Below are 19,454 nucleotides of genomic sequence, written 5' to 3' on the forward strand. Positions count from 1 at the left end.
ATTAGCTGTTCCACAAGCACTAATGTAAATGTAATACCATTTGGTGGCCAAGGAAAATTCAGATCATTATTTAGGCAGTCCATGAAGACACGGGCATCATTTGCGCTACCCTCCCATCCAGCCATGACATACGTGAACATCAAGTCAAAATCACAAACAGCCATAACATTTTGTGATATATCACCGTGACGTGAACGGTATGCATTTTGCCTGGACATCGGAACACTTGCTGTTATAAGTGTTCCGTCAATTGCGCCGACACAATCCTAATAACAAATAATTTCAAACATTATCAGAAGGAAAATGCAATATATATTACCTTAAAATAATACCGGTGAAAAATAAAATAATTTCGGTAATTAATAACACTTTCGGTCAAAAATAAATAATTTCAGTGAAAAATAAAAATAATTTCGGTCAAGAAATAAATAATTTCAAAGAAAAAATGAATGCAGTATAAATTACCTTAAAATATGGAAAGAAGTGTGTATTGTTAAGGATTCTGAGATGTATATGATTGAAATTTGGAGGACATATCAGTTCCGGTGCAAGAAGATTCAAAGCTTGCGAAACCCTTTTCATATGCCTAGAGATGGTCTCCAAAGAGTGCTGGAATCGCTCGCAGCTCGTTCTCTGGCGCTCGCTTAAACCAACAGTTTGTAAGAAAATAGCGACTGATTTCATGACAGAGACACGCGTCCGTTGCGAGTCCATTAAAACACCTTTACCTTTTAGGAACATGCATAAATGCTGGAACGTATCTTTGTTCATACGTAACATATTATAGATTCGATCGGGGTGACCGGACAGAAGCTCGCTCAGCCAATCAGAGCCTTGCATAATTGAATTATGTTGTGGTTATTTCCAACACATAATTGAAGTGCTTAACAATTCATGAATTAACCTGAGGTTGTTTTCATCATCCGATAAAATATCAGAAGAACTATTAGACTGACTGTTGCCGCTTGATTCATCCATCTATCTATTTCTTCTCAAATTGGTTGGTGATATATTTGTAATCTAATGCAAGTATGCAAAAGACACAAGGCAGAGTACTCTTTTATAATTGGCCAATTGTGTATCAAACCCCAATATTTGACAAGAAAGGGGGTTGGTGACATAAATGACAAGAAAGGGGGTTGGTGACAAAATTGACAACAAAGTGGGTTGGTGACAAAATGACAATAAAGAGGGTTTGGTGACTTTTACCGGACGGGGGTTTGGGGAAATGCAATTACATCTAGTGTAAGGAAATGAGGTGAGTAAAGTGAATAAATAATTGAATTGTTTTTAGTTTATATATTTCCGAAAATTACTTGGACAATTTTAATTGGAAAGATTTTAAAAGCATTCTACTCTAATTTCAATTTGTAATTTATTGGATACTAATAATATGTTTCATTTTCTTATGTAAGATTATTTTTAATAAAATTGAATTCAAACACCTTCTATTCAATTATAGTGAAATTTAGATGAGTAATAAAAGGCTTCTAACTAATGTGATAAATACAAAATGATGCAAAAGAAATGACTGTAAATTTTTTTTTAGCCAGCTAAATATATTTCATATTCACTTTAGTTCAATAATTATACCTAATTTTTTTAAAATCTTGCAACTATTAAAATTAATGACGTTGATTAAAATGATGAATTACTATCACGCAAGTATATAAAAATGATGTAAAGGAAAACAACTACAACTAACATCACGCAAGTATATTAAAAAATTGTCTTCAAATTCATGCAGCCCCTATAACAATAAAAAAAATTGTTCACTTTTTCAAGCTTTCAACCCAAGCACGCTTGTCCTCATCACTCATCAGAAGAAACATTTGACGCCTCAGCTTCAACAAAAACTGATCTTGCGCTGCAAAGAATAAGTACCGCTGTAGTCCCTCCATTTTAGACAGCGCAGCCATGCAGTCTTCAATATTATCGTTCGAAATATTTGCCAGCTTCCGAGTTTTGGCTTCACTGCAAGCGGTTATGGCATCAATGCATTTTTCAACTCGCTTCAACCGATCACTTTGCCCCCCTTTTTGCTGCCGACCTCTTGTTGCTGTTGGATTTTGCTCGGGCTCGGATGCAAGTGGATTACCAGTAGCCATTGCAGGGCAGCTTACATCAACGTCATCATTATCGTTGTTGGAGACAGGAGGCATGGCAGAAGAACGGGCATGGCTACCAGTGGCCTCAGAAGATGAGAACATCTCAGTACATAAATCAAAATGAGGAAAACCCTTCTTTTCTAAGCCAGACTATCTCGGATTAGCCTGCATAATCAGTCACACTTTAATTAATTGACGCATGTCAAGAAATGATGAATAGATTTATCAAAATAGTAGGAGAAATATAATACAATTACCGCGATCCATTCAGCCCAACGATCCTCTGATGCATTCACGGTGCACGTTGTTGGGTCCCAACCAAAACCAGTCCGTTTGGACACCAAATCATAAAACTTACGCCAAAGCATCCGAAGCCTGTTAGCCTTACCTTTAAGCTGCGCAACTGTGTATTGTGTTTTATTACGTTGGGACAATTCAATCCCGATCTCACGCCAAATTTGCTCACTAAATGTTGATGAGAAAATGTGTCCTTTCTTGTAATGCTCATACATTAATTCAATGAGCAGAGACACCTGTGGCATATCCCACCAAGCATCGTCAGCCCGTGACTTTGGATCCGAAGACGTGTTACATGCCTCCTTGCCCTTTCGACTCATCTACCATGTAAGTTAAAGTCACGACGTAAGTAAAAATATCTAAAGTATTAATCATAACTCATAACTGCACATTTGTAAGTATAAACAATATCTGAGAACTATTTGTAATTTACTCTAATTAATCATTATTTTAAATTTTTGTAATTATTTTATTTATTATTGGTAGTAAGTACAATCAACTAAATATTATTGTATTATTTCATTAGCATATAACATGTGTATCTAAATATTATTGTATTATTTCATTAGCGCATGTGTTATTCAAACACATCAAGTTAAGAGAACGTGATAATCATGACATTATTTGACATACAATTTTTTTTTAGAATAATTACACCGTTGTTTTTCAAAATTCAATCTAATTACATATAAACTTCATATAATTTGAGAATATATTATATTATATCTAGTCTGGCGCGACAATTACATGATTGATTATCAAATAATTGATTATGAAAGAAGTGATTGTAAGCTAAATTCCAAAACTAACATTATTCTTATGTCAAGAATTCTACCAAGTATTGAATCAAAACATAATTAGTGAAGTATTAAAAATTGAAAAAGGAATGATTTTCATGATAATAAAATTATAGTTAAGATGAGCTTCATTAAGTGATGAGCAGGTCGAAAATGTCTATTTCATAGAACAATTAATTCACAGCCAGGTACCATTCTTGTACATTATTGGTGTGTTGTTTGATGGTTGTGCAACTTTGCATGAAATTGGAATGGAGGACGTTTGAACCATGATTTCCAATAACATGACAGACTATATGCATCTGTGGAACACCCCCTGCCCCTCTCTCTTCCTTCCTAATTCTTTACTTATAGAGAATATGCTGTTAATCTATGGTCTTAATGTTATCTAAATGTGATTTTGGTATAACTTAATTCACAAAATAATCACGACAAAAGGCGCGAAAGGGTATAAGAAATTGCATTTATTTACCAACAAAAAAAAAATTTACAAGTCTGCTTAATCGCAGCCGAAAACAAGCACTAACTGCTACATGAAGTTTGGGCTTCAGCTGAACACTACTAATGGAGAAGAAAATTCCTATCAGCTTCTTTACTACAGATTTCATATTTCTGTTTCTGCACTGAAGAAAACAGCATAAACAGACGTTATGTGGTACAGAGCTCACCTTAGTTCGAGTGCCGCGCTTTCTCTTTCGGCAAGTGACTTCGTCGTTCGAACCACACGACTCGATGTTCGTAAAAAAAAGGATGGATCCATGGGTAAGTTTCAGGGGAAGAGGAAGGAGGAGGAGAGTTGGTTTTGTTTGAGAAGTCCATTGAAAGGAATGGTTGAGAGAGAAAACCAATTTTAATTGATGGGAAAGAAGCAAATAGTGGCTGACAAAAAAAGACAACTATGACAAGCCTATTTGACCTATTAAATTTGAAATTGAGAATTGAATTGGAATGCATTCTCACTAAAAAAGGTACAAAACAAACACATTCCCACATTTTCAAACAGTGAAAAGTGAAAAAATTCCCATTGAAAACGCAATCAAACCAACCCTTAATTGCTGCAACTTAACTTATTGCAGTAAAAGATTGTGAGTCTAATCCTCATTATTCTTGCTTTGAGAGGTTCCCACACAGTCAATAAAGCATTAAAAATTGCCAAAGGAACTTAATTTATTAGGAACCACTCCATAATACCTGCATTGCATAAGCCCATGCTCCAATTTATTTTTGCAATAAAAAGAAGGCACCTTTGTCACTCCTTTGTACATTTTAATCTATCAATATGAATTAACAAGTTGCTTTAGAATCATCAACCAGTAAAAATTAACTTTCAGCAGCCTTTAGCTATATAACCAAATTCTATTAAACCCACTGATCGAAATTGAGAGAAAAATTTAAACACAGACTTTAAGGTTTAGGGGTGTCTTTTTAGGAAATGATATAAAATTCAGGCCAGCCTAAGAAAATTAATATAGCAAATTATTATCAAAAAGAAATAAAATCCAAATAAAACCCTTACGGCTCAAATAAAATAAAAAAGTTTAGTCCAAAAAATAAAACCCACAATCGAAAAAAGAAATTAATAAATAAATGAGCCCACAACTGATCAGCCCAAGCAAAAAATCAAAATGAACATATGGATCAAAATTAAAAAAAAAAACAAAAATTCAAATTCAACATCAAAAAGTAAAAATTTAATACAAGCATTCTGTTCTTTTACTCACTTCATTTCTCTCTTTTTCCTTCTTTGGTCACAGATACAAGAAGGGGTTTTCTTGGTCGTCTTTCTCTCTCGCAAGAACCACCGATCCTCTCTTCAGCCACTATGGCAATTGACCACCGCCGGCAACCATCTTCTGACATTCCGGCCACCGTTTGCTGCCCAACCCGTCATCTTCCGACGACCCACGCCCCCCCACGTGCGTCTTCAGCCTGCTTTGAAAACCCCCTTTTTTTCTGCCATTTGCTCACTTTCTCTCTGTCCTTCGCCGTAGCCGACGACCAGCGCCGACGTCGAACTGCCGTCACCCCCGTGATTCTTTTCTGACCATCCCTCGGTCTTCGACCAGTCCCCATTTTTTTTTCCTTTTCTCGATCTATACTCTTCTCTCCCCGATCTACCAATCTGCCGGTGCCAGTATTTTTTCAAGTCCTTTCTCACAGCCAATGATTTCCCCCTTATCAAGTTTCCGGATTACCAGACCCTCTCAAGATGGGTTCCATCTTTTATGTTTCCTCACCGCGATGGGGAGCGTAATTTCATTGAGATGGGAAGCACCAGAGCCCTCATCTGCGATCCACACCCCAAGAATACCGTCCCTTACTTCAAATGCTTAAACACAAAAGGCCGAACAAGGACAATCCAAACCATTGATCGAAGAAGATCCAAGTTACTGGGCCTCTCAAAGGAAATACATTTCAAGAAATTCAGCAGAACAGTTTGCTGAGCAGTTGAGGATGTCGAAATCATTGGTGGCAGCTTAAATGGAGCTGTCTCACCTGTTCGAGATGGACTTGGTAAAGTAAAACCATTCTCTCAATTGATTTTGTTCGAGAAATATTTATGGCTTTCATCCTCTTTGTTTTGCTTGATCTTAGAGTAGATTTCTGGTTTTTTGGAAAAACTTGGTAGTTGTTGCTGATACTAAGTGTAACTTATGCTGTTGCCCGGTCATAAGCATGAGTTTTTCATGTTTGTTTTTGTTAATAGTGAATTTGGTCATATATTTTAGTGTGTCGATGTAATACTATATTGCCTTTCATCTATTTGTTGAAGATAAACACGGATATTAGTAGTTTTATGATTGTGGTATCCAGAGGTAAATGTAATGTTTGTTTTAGGTGGAAATAGTAAGTAAAGTTTGTGCAATGAAAAATGAAGCATAAACATTGAGTACATGCTAATTTTGAAGCTTGTGGGTAAATGCTTTGCTAAGCATCGTTGCAACTCTTATTTGATCTCGAAGAGAGATTATCTTATTATGATAATTACAGTAGTTGATCTCCAGCTTGGACTAAAAAACAAATATTTTTCAATAGATCCTTTTTACTTGCTGGTGGTTAAGTATTTCCTTATTGATTTATGTTAAATGAACTGATTTTTTTTTTTTTTAACTTTACTGTGTAGGCTTTTTATTGATAAACTTCACTGATTTTCTTCTTGTCCCCCAAGACCAATTTCCAGTGTTTCCTTATGTTCTTTTTAACTTTTACAAGAGGAAATGTTTATTGCATTATTATTGATGGCAATGATGAATGATGTCAATATAAAGCGAGTTTCAGCCTCCTCCAAGCATTTGTGCAGGTCTACATTGAACGTATTTTGTCCTGTTTTAAGTCATGATGGTGTAGTCTTTGAGAATGTGGTGAAAACCTTTACTCCAACTTGTACACTCATGCAGACATATCACATATGTGTATATATAATGTATGATATCTCAAATGTTGTCCGGACCCAGAACCTAGGTATCTTTTGTATATAGGATACTTAATGGACCATCAATTTTATATCTTTATTTGAGCATATGATAAAAATTCCAATAAATTGTCCTCGTACTTAAGCTGTTTTTGTATTGTTGCTTTCTTTTTGCAAGAGCTTATATAGTTCCATCCCTCACATGCACCAAGGGAAGAAGCAACACGAAGATAAAGTAGACTGTGGATGATCATGTGCATGTTCTTTTCCTGCATTTTTCTGGAATAGTAATAATAACAAACGATAATACTAATTTGTAGATGGGTTGAACTAGCTACGCGTGATGTTGTTTCAAAAAATTAGTAAATATGATTCTAGCTTGCAGGGACTGTCATGTGTCAGCATATGTGTGGATTCTGATTATTCTGTGTTCATACATAGTAAGTGAAATAACTTTTGGGCCTCCCAATTTACGGTGTTTTGCTGATTTGGCATGACAAAATTCTTGCTGCGAATTGTATGAAGGATCACCTATATGAGGAGTGTTTAAAATGTTGTTTGTAGCTGAATACACTGCGGATAGAAATATGGGGTATGCTTTTAGTAAGTTAGAGATAGAATCTGAAGATGATAGTTTAACTGAAGAGACTGGTGGGGGTCCTTGGTTCGATAGAAAGTTGGATTTTTCAGACCATGATATTGCTCAGCTAACAAAGCTACAATCAGTAGATTGATCCATTGTTTATTATATAATCCTATTTAAACTATTGTATTGATGATTCCTTAGGCATGTGAAGACAAAGCTTGTACAATGGATTCTGTGGGTCAAATCCTGAGTCGACAATATAAAGATGGATGGTATACTGAATAGAAAAAGAAGGCATATGAAACAATGAAACCAAAGAGAATATGAAAGGAGGAGATACTTCGTCTTATGGATGAAAAGAAACAACTGAAAGAAGTAAGTCATTACTCAGAAACTGCCTATGAATATGTTTATATGTGGATGTGCTTGCATGTTTTTCATTTATCTAACACATTATTTTATCTACTTGATTCTTCTAAAATAGCAAGAGAAGCTGTTTACAGCTGCTTCTAAAGCCGAAGGTGCTGAGATGAAAAAATATAAGACGGAGATGCAGAAGTGGGAAATGGCGAAATATACTCTAAAATCCATTGTAGGTGAAATTGACAAAAAAGTGGTTGAATTGGGATCAATTGGAGGTAGGATCTTTCGTTATTTGTGTTTCTTTCTTTCTTCTTCCTTTGGAATCCACTCACCGCCTTCAAGGCGCCTAAGCTATTTTTTCGCTTTCGTAGCTTAGGACATTTGGTCACAAGGTTTGCAGAAAAAGGGGTTACATATTGCACAACGTCAAACCCCATGGAAAGAACTATTGTATGGACTAAGGTAGTTCCTAAAGAAACTTATGTGGTAATTGATCTTCCCCTATTGGTGAACATTTTTATGAAGATTTTCTATGTTCTCATTCATTCAGTTACCATGAATGCTATTTTAATACCACTTTGCACACATATGGTGTATAAATATGTGAATTAACTAGAATTGTTCCTCTTATCTCAATTTTCCGATTTCTCTTAAAAATAATAGTTTTTTGGCTCTTGTTTCTAGTTTTTACATTCTGAATTCTAGTTGTGTCTACAATTATCTTTTGATGTCGAATGACAAAGGATAAAGGGGAAGAACTCATTTAAGGCTCTTTTGGTTCCCGAAAAATTGGGCAGGAGAAAGAGGAAGTGGGAGTGCATTTTCAGTGTTGCTTGAAAATAGTTCTGTTTCCAAGGAAATACGTAAGTCACTAGGATTAGATGACAAATTAATGTAATTGTGCAGCTCTAGTTTAAGTAAGAATTAACGTAGGTTAGGTGTTGAACCTCATGCATCGATTGTGCAACTCACATTCCATATTTCCAACTTTTTTGCGTAAATGAATTGCAGACGTCAATATGTTTAAATGGATTATTCTGCATAATTGATTTCTGTTGCTGTTGAAATTCATTCTAGAGAATTAGTGCACAAAAAATGTGCAGCAGAATCAAGTGAAATGCTGCAGCTTGCCTGTTTCGTTCGCTCCATACAATTTCTGCTACAGCAACGATTCTTTATAACTGTCTTACACTGACCTCTCTACATTTCTCGTATTTTATCAACAGATTTCTGAAGATGCCCTGGAGACAAGCACAAGAAAACTAGGAAGCAAATGAGGAAAAGCAATATCCACAAAAGAAGAAAAAAGAAACGAAGAAAAAAAGATATCCGCGAAAAAAAAAACAGAAAAAAGCAATATATAGAAAAGAAAGAAGAAGAAAAAGAAACAAAAAAAAATGGAATATTTGCAAAAAAAAAAAAAGAAAAAGAAACAGAAAAAAAGCAATATATTCAAAAAAAAAAAAAGCAATATCCAAAAGAGAAAAGAAAAAGAAAAAAAAGCAACATCCACTCGCCAACTTGGAGTTGTTGCTCTTGATGCACATACAGTTGAGTGCTTGGAAAACAATTTTGCTGCTCGCAAGATGAAGACGCAACCGCTACTGCACGCACGGTACTTGGTTTGTAGTTTGTTGTTTAAGTGATATGGCTCGTAGTTAATTTATTTTGGTTATAACAAGTAGTTTTCATTAATAATATAGGAAGTGGCTTGCATAGTTGTTGGTAGTCGTTTATCACCTCCACAAAGTTACTCGTAGTAACTCATAATGCTTGAATCAAACTATCTTTTCAAACAAAAATAGAATCCCTTTGTGTGTTTGTGCGGTTGGAACACCCCGGACACTTGTTCATGGAAACTAGTCTTATAATAACACCGTTGCAATTGAGCACATCACAGCTGGAATTGCGTATAGTAGGCCAGAGATATGTATTGCTTCCTAGGCTTCGAGTTTGTGTAATACCTAGTGTAGAAACATTATTATTTACTTTATCTCACGTGGAAATTATATAAATCTAAAGAGTCTCGTGCTAGTATTTCTTGAAATTCTGTTTGATAAGGATTTTATAGTGTATGAAAGTTATGAGAATATGTGTTCTCCTTATGCTCATTATTCCAATAATTGAGTGGATTCCTTCCCTCGTGCTGTATTGTTGTTTTGGAGCTTGCCCGAGAAGCTTCCCTTCTAGGAGATTCGCTACGTCACCAAAACATTGCTCCCATCTTTTCAGTGACCATACTGAAATATGTGAGTGGTGGTGGCATATTGATGGCAGCTAGGATATTTTTGGATCCATTTGTATTCGTTTGACATGCCTCTCACACATTTCTTTGAGTGCTATTCAAGAGAGGGAATTTTCATTGATAGGGCTTGATGCCATCTTATCACCTACCTACTGAAATATGTGAATTAATGTGGATTGATCCATTGTTTATTTTATAATCCTATTTAAATTGCTGTTTTGATGATTCCTTAGGCATGTGAAGACAAAGCATCTACAATGGATTGTGTGGGACAAATCCTGAGTCGACAAGATAAAGATGGATGCTATACAAAAGAGAAAAAGAAAGAATATGAAACAATGAAACCAAAGAGAATATCGAAGGAGGAGATACTTCGTCTAATGGAAGAAAAGAAACAACTAAAAGAAGTAAGTTATTACTCAAAAACTGCATACTTCAGCTATATGAGTTGTTTGGCTTGTCATGTTTTTGATGAAATGCAAGTTTTCATGATTAGTAAAAAAAGATTCCTAATTGTGTGTTATGATCGTTGTCGTGAAAAATTAATATTTTAATGTTAATTTCATTATTGTGGCAAGTGGCAACTCAAGAAAAAACATATCTATAGTGCTCGCTAGCATCTTTCAATTTCTTAAAAAAAAGTTCCATACAATAGAATCTTTCATGTTTGAACGGGCTTAGGCTTTGACTTTGGCCGTGAATGTTTAGGTTCTTTCTCTATGATTATGTATTCTCTATATGGACAACAAGGTTTGTTGCTATTATTTAATAGGCTGCGCAATTATATGTGCCTAGGCAAGTGATGCAGCATTATTTTTAGGTATAAGTGATATACTGATGGTTGAGGCTTTTTCTTGATATGAAGGTGGTTGTCAATGATGAATAGGGAGCTATTCTAAGCAGGATGAAATCTGAACGCTTGATTGAAGACACAGCTTGATACTCAACAGAGTTCCTGCACAGTTTCTCATAGAGAATTAGAAGGTAAAGGAATTACTCATAATATTCTTTGGGCATCACACATTCACACGAAGTAATATGCGAAACTTAATTAATGATCTCTAATGCAAAGAAGGATTAGAATTTTATAATGAGCAAAAGAGAAAGCTGATCAAAAAAATGAGAGAGATAGCTGAAAAGTTGTGTCGAGAATCGAGATTGTTTCTCTAATTCTTTATTTTCCTAAAAATTCAGATATTTACAGGAGGAAGTGAGGGCATACATTATAGATGAAACCTACATTATAGTGAGATCAAGTTGAAATGTTGTGGGAGTTTTCACTCTGATTCCATGAGTTTGGTGGGTTGAAGTGGGAAAGTGAATGGGATAACGACCTGATAAAAATCCAATTTACTCGATGAACTAGCTTAGTTGTGTTTTTACTTACTTCACTATAAGATTTGTACAGCTTAAAACGACTTGAAGTCCCAAATTATGGTTGAAGCCTTATTGGACAAAGTTCCCTATGTGTAGTTACTATGTGTTTCAACTCTACCACATCTTTGTGGCTGTTACTTAAATTGCCAATGCTTGGATGAAGTGTCCTTTGGATGGATCAAAGTTCTCAAGTATTTGTGTCCACAAATGAAGTAAATATAACTAATATTGGAGTCAATTAGGCTACTTCAGAAACCAATGTTCTTAACTGTAGCAGTTTTTCATGTCCTGCCAGTCCCCTTTATACTTGTTACAGTGCTTAAGTGTTGGCCTATGTCTGACTTGTCTCCATATTTTGGTATCTCAATTTTTGAAGAAGTAAAAGGGGAGAAGTCAAGGGGAAATCCAGTCTTTTACTCTGATAACTAGCTATCAATTTGCCTCACTAGTCCATCAGTTTCAGTTGTCGTAACTTAGAGTCATGCTGACCTGTGCGCAAGAACTGTCATGAACATGATCTGATCTATCTTTGTCATTACTTCAAGTGACATTCACGGCCAATATAGTGACCTTTTAAGGCTTCTTGAGTATGGAGGTTTCCCTCGAATATGTTTATATGTGGATGTGCTTGCATGTTTTTCATTCATCTCACACCTTACTTAATCTACTTGATTCTTCTAAAATAGCAAGAGAAGAATTAATGTGTGAATTAATGTAGGTTGATACATTGTTTATTATATAATCCTATTTAAACTGTTGTATTGATGATCCCTTAGGCATGTGAAGACAAAGCTTGTACAATGGATTCTGTGGGTCAAATCCTGAGTCGACGATATAAAGATGGATGGTATACTGAATAGAAAAAGAAGGCATATGAAACAATGAAACCAAAGAGAATATGAAAGGAGGAGATACTTCGTCTTATGGATGAAAGGAAACAACTGAAAGAAGTAAGTCATTACTCAGAAACTGCCTATGAATATGTTTATATGTGGATGTGCTTGCATGTTTTTCATTTATCTAACACATTATTTTATCTACTTGATTCTTCTAAAATAGCAAGGGAAGCTGTTTACAGCTGCTTCAAAAGCCGAAGGTGCTGAGATGAAAAAATATAAGACGGAGATGCAGAAGTGGGAAATGGCGAAATATACTCTAAAATCCATTGTAGGTGAAATTGACAAAAAAGTGGTTGAATTGGGATCAATTGGAGGTAGGATCTTTCGTTATTTGTGTTTCTTTCTTTCTTCTTCCTTTGGGAATCCACTCACCGCCTTCAAGGCGCCTAAGCTATTTTTTCGCTTTCGTAGCTTAGGACATTTGGTCACAAGGTTTGCAGAAAAAGGGGTTACATATTGCACAACGTCAAACCCCATGGAAAGAACTATTGTATGGACTACGGTAGTTCCTAAAGAAACTTATGTGGTAATTGATCTTCCCCTATTGGTGAACATTTTTATGAAGATTTTCTATGTTCTCATTCATTCAGTTGCCATGAATGCTATTTTAATACCACTTGGCACACATATGGTGTATAAATATGTGAATTAACTAGAATTGTTCCTCTTATCTCAATTTTCCGATTTCTCTTAAAAATAATAGTTTTTTGGCTCTTGTTTCTAGTTTTTACATTCTGAATCCTAGTTGTGTCTACAATTATCTTTTGATGTCGAATGACAAAGGATAAAGGGGAAGAACTCATTTAAGGCTCTTTTGGTTCCCGAAAAATTGGGCAGGAGAAAGAGGAAGTGGGAGTGCATTTTCAGTGTTGCTTGAAAATAGTTCTGTTTCCAAGGAAATACGTAAGTCACTAGGATTAGATGACAAATTAATGTAATTGTGCAGCTCTAGTTTAAGTAAGAATTAACGTAGGTTAGGTGTTGAACCTCATGCATCGATTGTGCAACTCACATTCCATATTTCCAACTTTTTTGCGTAAATGAATTGCAGACGTCAATATGTTTAAATGGATTATTCTGCATAATTGATTTCTGTTGCTGTTGAAATTCATTCTAGAGAATTAGTGCACAAAAAATGTGCAGCAGAATCAAGTGAAATGCTGCAGCTTGCCTGTTTCGTTCGCTCCATACAATTTCTGCTACAGCAGCGATTCTTTATAACTGTCTTACACTGACCTCTCTACATTTCTCGTATTTTATCAACAGATTTCTGAAGATGCCCTGGAGACAAGCACAAGAAAACTAGGAAGCAAATGAGGAAAAGCAATATCCACAAAAGAAGAAAAAAGAAACGAAGAAAAAAAGATATCCGCGAAAAAAAAAACAGAAAAAAGCAATATATAGAAAAGAAAGAAGAAGAAAAAGAAACAAAAAAAAATGGAATATTTGCAAAAAAAAAAAAAGAAAAAGAAACAGAAAAAAAGCAATATATTCAAAAAAAAAAAAAAGCAATATCCAAAAGAGAAAAGAAAAAGAAAAAAAAGCAACATCCACTCGCCAACTTGGAGTTGTTGCTCTTGATGCACATACAGTTGAGTGCTTGGAAAACAATTTTGCTGCTCGCAAGATGAAGACGCAACCGCTACTGCACGCACGGTACTTGGTTTGTAGTTTGTTGTTTAAGTGATATGGCTCGTAGTTAATTTATTTTGGTTATAACAAGTAGTTTTCATTAATAATATAGGAAGTGGCTTGCATAGTTGTTGGTAGTCGTTTATCACCTCCACAAAGTTACTCGTAGTAACTCATAATGCTTGAATCAAACTATCTTTTCAAACAAAAATAGAATCCCTTTGTGTGTTTGTGCGGTTGGAACACCCCGGACACTTGTTCATGGAAACTAGTCTTATAATAACACCGTTGCAATTGAGCACATCACAGCTGGAATTGCGTATAGTAGGCCAGAGATATGTATTGCTTCCTAGGCTTCGAGTTTGTGTAATACCTAGTGTAGAAACATTATTATTTACTTTATCTCACGTGGAAATTATATAAATCTAAAGAGTCTCGTGCTAGTATTTCTTGAAATTCTGTTTGATAAGGATTTTATAGTGTATGAAAGTTATGAGAATATGTGTTCTCCTTATGCTCATTATTCCAATAATTGAGTGGATTCCTTCCCTCGTGCTGTATTGTTGTTTTGGAGCTTGCCCGAGAAGCTTCCCTTCTAGGAGATTCGCTACGTCACCAAAACATTGCTCCCATCTTTTCAGTGACCATACTGAAATATGTGAGTGGTGGTGGCATATTGATGGCAGCTAGGATATTTTTGGATCCATTTGTATTCGTTTGACATGCCTCTCACACATTTCTTTGAGTGCTATTCAAGAGAGGGAATTTTCATTGATAGGGCTTGATGCCATCTTATCACCTACCTACTGAAATATGTGAATTAATGTGGATTGATCCATTGTTTATTTTATAATCCTATTTAAATTGCTGTTTTGATGATTCCTTAGGCATGTGAAGACAAAGCATCTACAATGGATTGTGTGGGACAAATCCTGAGTCGACAAGATAAAGATGGATGCTATACAAAAGAGAAAAAGAAAGAATATGAAACAATGAAACCAAAGAGAATATCGAAGGAGGAGATACTTCGTCTAATGGAAGAAAAGAAACAACTAAAAGAAGTAAGTTATTACTCAAAAACTGCATACTTCAGCTATATGAGTTGTTTGGCTTGTCATGTTTTTGATGAAATGCAAGTTTTCATGATTAGTAAAAAAAGATTCCTAATTGTGTGTTATGATCGTTGTCGTGAAAAATTAATATTTTAATGTTAATTTCATTATTGTGGCAAGTGGCAACTCAAGAAAAAACATATCTATAGTGCTCGCTAGCATCTTTCAATTTCTTAAAAAAAAGTTCCATACAATAGAATCTTTCATGTTTGAACGGGCTTAGGCTTTGACTTTGGCCGTGAATGTTTAGGTTCTTTCTCTATGATTATGTATTCTCTATATGGACAACAAGGTTTGTTGCTATTATTTAATAGGCTGCGCAATTATATGTGCCTAGGCAAGTGATGCAGCATTATTTTTAGGTATAAGTGATATACTGATGGTTGAGGCTTTTTCTTGATATGAAGGTGGTTGTCAATGATGAATAGGGAGCTATTCTAAGCAGGATGAAATCTGAACGCTTGATTGAAGACACAGCTTGATACTCAACAGAGTTCCTGCACAGTTTCTCATAGAGAATTAGAAGGTAAAGGAATTACTCATAATATTCTTTGGGCATCACACATTCACACGAAGTAATATGCGAAACTTAATTAATGATCTCTAATGCAAAGAAGGATTAGAATTTTATAATGAGCAAAAGAGAAAGCTGATCAAAAAAATGAGAGAGATAGCTGAAAAGTTGTGTCGAGAATCGAGATTGTTTCTCTAATTCTTTATTTTCCTAAAAATTCAGATATTTACAGGAGGAAGTGAGGGCATACATTATAGATGAAACCTACATTATAGTGAGATCAAGTTGAAATGTTGTGGGAGTTTTCACTCTGATTCCATGAGTTTGGTGGGTTGAAGTGGGAAAGTGAATGGGATAACGACCTGATAAAAATCCAATTTACTCGATGAACTAGCTTAGTTGTGTTTTTACTTACTTCACTATAAGATTTGTACAGCTTAAAACGACTTGAAGTCCCAAATTATGGTTGAAGCCTTATTGGACAAAGTTCCCTATGTGTAGTTACTATGTGTTTCAACTCTACCACATCTTTGTGGCTGTTACTTAAATTGCCAATGCTTGGATGAAGTGTCCTTTGGATGGATCAAAGTTCTCAAGTATTTGTGTCCACAAATGAAGTAAATATAACTAATATTGGAGTCAATTAGGCTACTTCAGAAACCAATGTTCTTAACTGTAGCAGTTTTTCATGTCCTGCCAGTCCCCTTTATACTTGTTACAGTGCTTAAGTGTTGGCCTATGTCTGACTTGTCTCCATATTTTGGTATCTCAATTTTTGAAGAAGTAAAAGGGGAGAAGTCAAGGGGAAATCCAGTCTTTTACTCTGATAACTAGCTATCAATTTGCCTCACTAGTCCATCAGTTTCAGTTGTCGTAACTTAGAGTCATGCTGACCTGTGCGCAAGAACTGTCATGAACATGATCTGATCTATCTTTGTCATTACTTCAAGTGACATTCACGGCCAATATAGTGACCTTTTAAGGCTTCTTGAGTATGGAGGTTTCCCTCGAATATGTTTATATGTGGATGTGCTTGCATGTTTTTCATTCATCTCACACCTTACTTAATCTACTTGATTCTTCTAAAATAGCAAGAGAAGAATTAATGTGTGAATTAATGTAGGTTGATACATTGTTTATTATATAATCCTATTTAAACTGTTGTATTGATGATCCCTTAGGCATGTGAAGACAAAGCTTGTACAATGGATTCTGTGGGTCAAATCCTGAGTCGACGATATAAAGATGGATGGTATACTGAATAGAAAAAGAAGGCATATGAAACAATGAAACCAAAGAGAATATGAAAGGAGGAGATACTTCGTCTTATGGATGAAAGGAAACAACTGAAAGAAGTAAGTCATTACTCAGAAACTGCCTATGAATATGTTTATATGTGGATGTGCTTGCATGTTTTTCATTTATCTAACACATTATTTTATCTACTTGATTCTTCTAAAATAGCAAGGGAAGCTGTTTACAGCTGCTTCAAAAGCCGAAGGTGCTGAGATGAAAAAATATAAGACGGAGATGCAGAAGTGGGAAATGGCGAAATATACTCTAAAATCCATTGTAGGTGAAATTGACAAAAAAGTGGTTGAATTGGGATCAATTGGAGGTAGGATCTTTCGTTATTTGTGTTTCTTTCTTTCTTCTTCCTTTGGGAATCCACTCACCGCCTTCAAGGCGCCTAAGCTATTTTTTCGCTTTCGTAGCTTAGGACATTTGGTCACAAGGTTTGCAGAAAAAGGGGTTACATATTGCACAACGTCAAACCCCATGGAAAGAACTATTGTATGGACTACGGTAGTTCCTAAAGAAACTTATGTGGTAATTGATCTTCCCCTATTGGTGAACATTTTTATGAAGATTTTCTATGTTCTCATTCATTCAGTTGCCATGAATGCTATTTTAATACCACTTGGCACACATATGGTGTATAAATATGTGAATTAACTAGAATTGTTCCTCTTATCTCAATTTTCCGATTTCTCTTAAAAATAATAGTTTTTTGGCTCTTGTTTCTAGTTTTTACATTCTGAATCCTAGTTGTGTCTACAATTATCTTTTGATGTCGAATGACAAAGGATAAAGGGGAAGAACTCATTTAAGGCTCTTTTGGTTCCCGAAAAATTGGGCAGGAGAAAGAGGAAGTGGGAGTGCATTTTCAGTGTTGCTTGAAAATAGTTCTGTTTCCAAGGAAATACGTAAGTCACTAGGATTAGATGACAAATTAATGTAATTGTGCAGCTCTAGTTTAAGTAAGAATTAACGTAGGTTAGGTGTTGAACCTCATGCATCGATTGTGCAACTCACATTCCATATTTCCAACTTTTTTGCGTAAATGAATTGCAGACGTCAATATGTTTAAATGGATTATTCTGCATAATTGATTTCTGTTGCTGTTGAAATTCATTCTAGAGAATTAGTGCACAAAAAATGTGCAGCAGAATCAAGTGAAATGCTGCAGCTTGCCTGTTTCGTTCGCTCCATACAATTTCTGCTACAGCAGCGATTCTTTATAACTGTCTTACACTGACCTCTCTACATTTCTCGTATTTTATCAACAGATTTCTGAAGATGCCCTGGAGACAAGCACAAGAAAACTAGGAAGCAAATGAGGAAAAGCAATATCCACAAAAGAAGAAAAAAGAAACGAAGAAAAAAAGATATCCGCGAAAAAAAAAACAGAAAAAAGCAATATATAGAAAAGAAAGAAGAAGAAAAAGAAACAAAAAAAAATGGAATATTTGCAAAAAAAAAAAAAGAAAAAGAAACAGAAAAAAAGCAATATATTCAAAAAAAAAAAAAAGCAATATCCAAAAGAGAAAAGAAAAAGAAAAAAAAGCAACATCCACTCGCCAACTTGGAGTTGTTGCTCTTGATGCACATACAGTTGAGTGCTTGGAAAACAATTTTGCTGCTCGCAAGATGAAGACGCAACCGCTACTGCACGCACGGTACTTGGTTTGTAGTTTGTTGTTTAAGTGATATGGCTCGTAGTTAATTTATTTTGGTTATAACAAGTAGTTTTCATTAATAATATAGGAAGTGGCTTGCATAGTTGTTGGTAGTCGTTTATCACCTCCACAAAGTTACTCGTAGTAACTCATAATGCTTGAATCAAACTATCTTTTCAAACAAAAATAGAATCCCTTTGTGTGTTTGTGCGGTTGGAACACCCCGGACACTTGTTCATGGAAACTAGTCTTATAATAACACCGTTGCAATTGAGCACATCACAGCTGGAATTGCGTATAGTAGGCCAGAGATATGTATTGCTTCCTAGGCTTCGAGTTTGTGTAATACCTAGTGTAGAAACATTATTATTTACTTTATCTCACGTGGAAATTATATAAATCTAAAGAGTCTCGTGCTAGTATTTCTTGAAATTCTGTTTGATAAGGATTTTATAGTGTATGAAAGTTATGAGAATATGTGTTCTCCTTATGCTCATTATTCCAATAATTGAGTGGATTCCTTCCCTCGTGCTGTATTGTTGTTTTGGAGCTTGCCCGAGAAGCTTCCCTTCTAGGAGATTCGCTACGTCACCAAAACATTGCTCCCATCTTTTCAGTGACCATACTGAAATATGTGAGTGGTGGTGGCATATTGATGGCAGCTAGGATATTTTTGGATCCATTTGTATTCGTTTGACATGCCTCTCACACATTTCTTTGAGTGCTATTCAAGAGAGGGAATTTTCATTGATAGGGCTTGATGCCATCTTATCACCTACCTACTGAAATATGTGAATTAATGTGGATTGATCCATTGTTTATTTTATAATCCTATTTAAATTGCTGTTTTGATGATTCCTTAGGCATGTGAAGACAAAGCATCTACAATGGATTGTGTGGGACAAATCCTGAGTCGACAAGATAAAGATGGATGCTATACAAAAGAGAAAAAGAAAGAATATGAAACAATGAAACCAAAGAGAATATCGAAGGAGGAGATACTTCGTCTAATGGAAGAAAAGAAACAACTAAAAGAAGTAAGTTATTACTCAAAAACTGCATACTTCAGCTATATGAGTTGTTTGGCTTGTCATGTTTTTGATGAAATGCAAGTTTTCATGATTAGTAAAAAAAGATTCCTAATTGTGTGTT

General features: G+C 35.2%; 2 protein-coding genes across 51 annotated transcripts in view; one reads left to right on the forward strand and one right to left on the reverse strand.

The window, feature by feature from the left end:
* Positions 1–1,772: 1,772 nt before the first annotated feature.
* On the reverse strand, positions 1,773–2,725 carry LOC105180285 (uncharacterized). The gene is made up of 2 exons (XM_011103958.1): positions 2,366–2,725; positions 1,773–2,258 (listed from the first exon to the last, which is right to left on the reverse strand). The coding sequence occupies exons 1-2, from the start codon at positions 2,723–2,725 to the stop codon at positions 1,773–1,775; spliced, it is 846 nt and encodes a 281-aa protein (XP_011102260.1).
* A 2,172-nt stretch (positions 2,726–4,897) lies between these two features.
* The window catches only part of LOC105179984 (crossover junction endonuclease EME1), a 69,717-nt gene continuing 55,160 nt past the window's right edge, over positions 4,898–19,454 (forward strand). For 36 of the 50 annotated variants that reach the window (XR_016064735.1, XR_016064753.1, XR_016064754.1 and 33 more), the window contains exons 1-9: positions 4,898–5,716; positions 7,402–7,575; positions 7,685–7,838; positions 7,935–8,025; positions 8,790–10,215; positions 10,674–12,135; positions 12,245–14,777; positions 15,236–16,697; positions 16,807–19,339. Coding sequence is in view for 2 of the 50 variants with exons in the window: in XM_088878834.1 (XP_088734960.1) it covers positions 7,549–7,575; positions 7,685–7,838; positions 7,940–8,049; positions 8,790–8,840 (342 nt within the window). In the remaining 48 variants the exon portion in view is untranslated. Of the gene's footprint in view, positions 5,717–7,401; positions 7,576–7,684; positions 7,839–7,934; positions 8,050–8,789; positions 10,216–10,673; positions 12,136–12,244; positions 14,778–15,235; positions 16,698–16,806; positions 19,340–19,454 lie in introns of all 50 variants that reach the window. The other 14 variants (XR_016064775.1, XR_016064770.1, XR_016064743.1 and 11 more) reach the window with 14 other exon arrangements.

The sequence above is a fragment of the Sesamum indicum genome, linkage group LG3, assembly GCF_026168435.1.
Source record: "Sesamum indicum cultivar Baizhima isolate 11 linkage group LG3, ASM2616843v1, whole genome shotgun sequence".
Lineage (NCBI taxonomy): Eukaryota > Viridiplantae > Streptophyta > Magnoliopsida > Lamiales > Pedaliaceae > Sesamum > Sesamum indicum.

What these genes read in the sequence shown, in the direction of transcription:
- LOC105180285 (XM_011103958.1), bottom strand. Translation starts at nt 2,725, where the DNA reads ATGAGTCGAAAGGGCAAGGAGGCATGTAACACGTCTTCGGATCCAAAG. An exon ending in GTTGGGCTGAATGGATCGCG is followed by an intron (nt 2,259 to 2,365) that starts GTAATTGTATTA and finishes AATCCGAGATAG; the next exon opens with TCTGGCTTAGAAAAGAAGGG.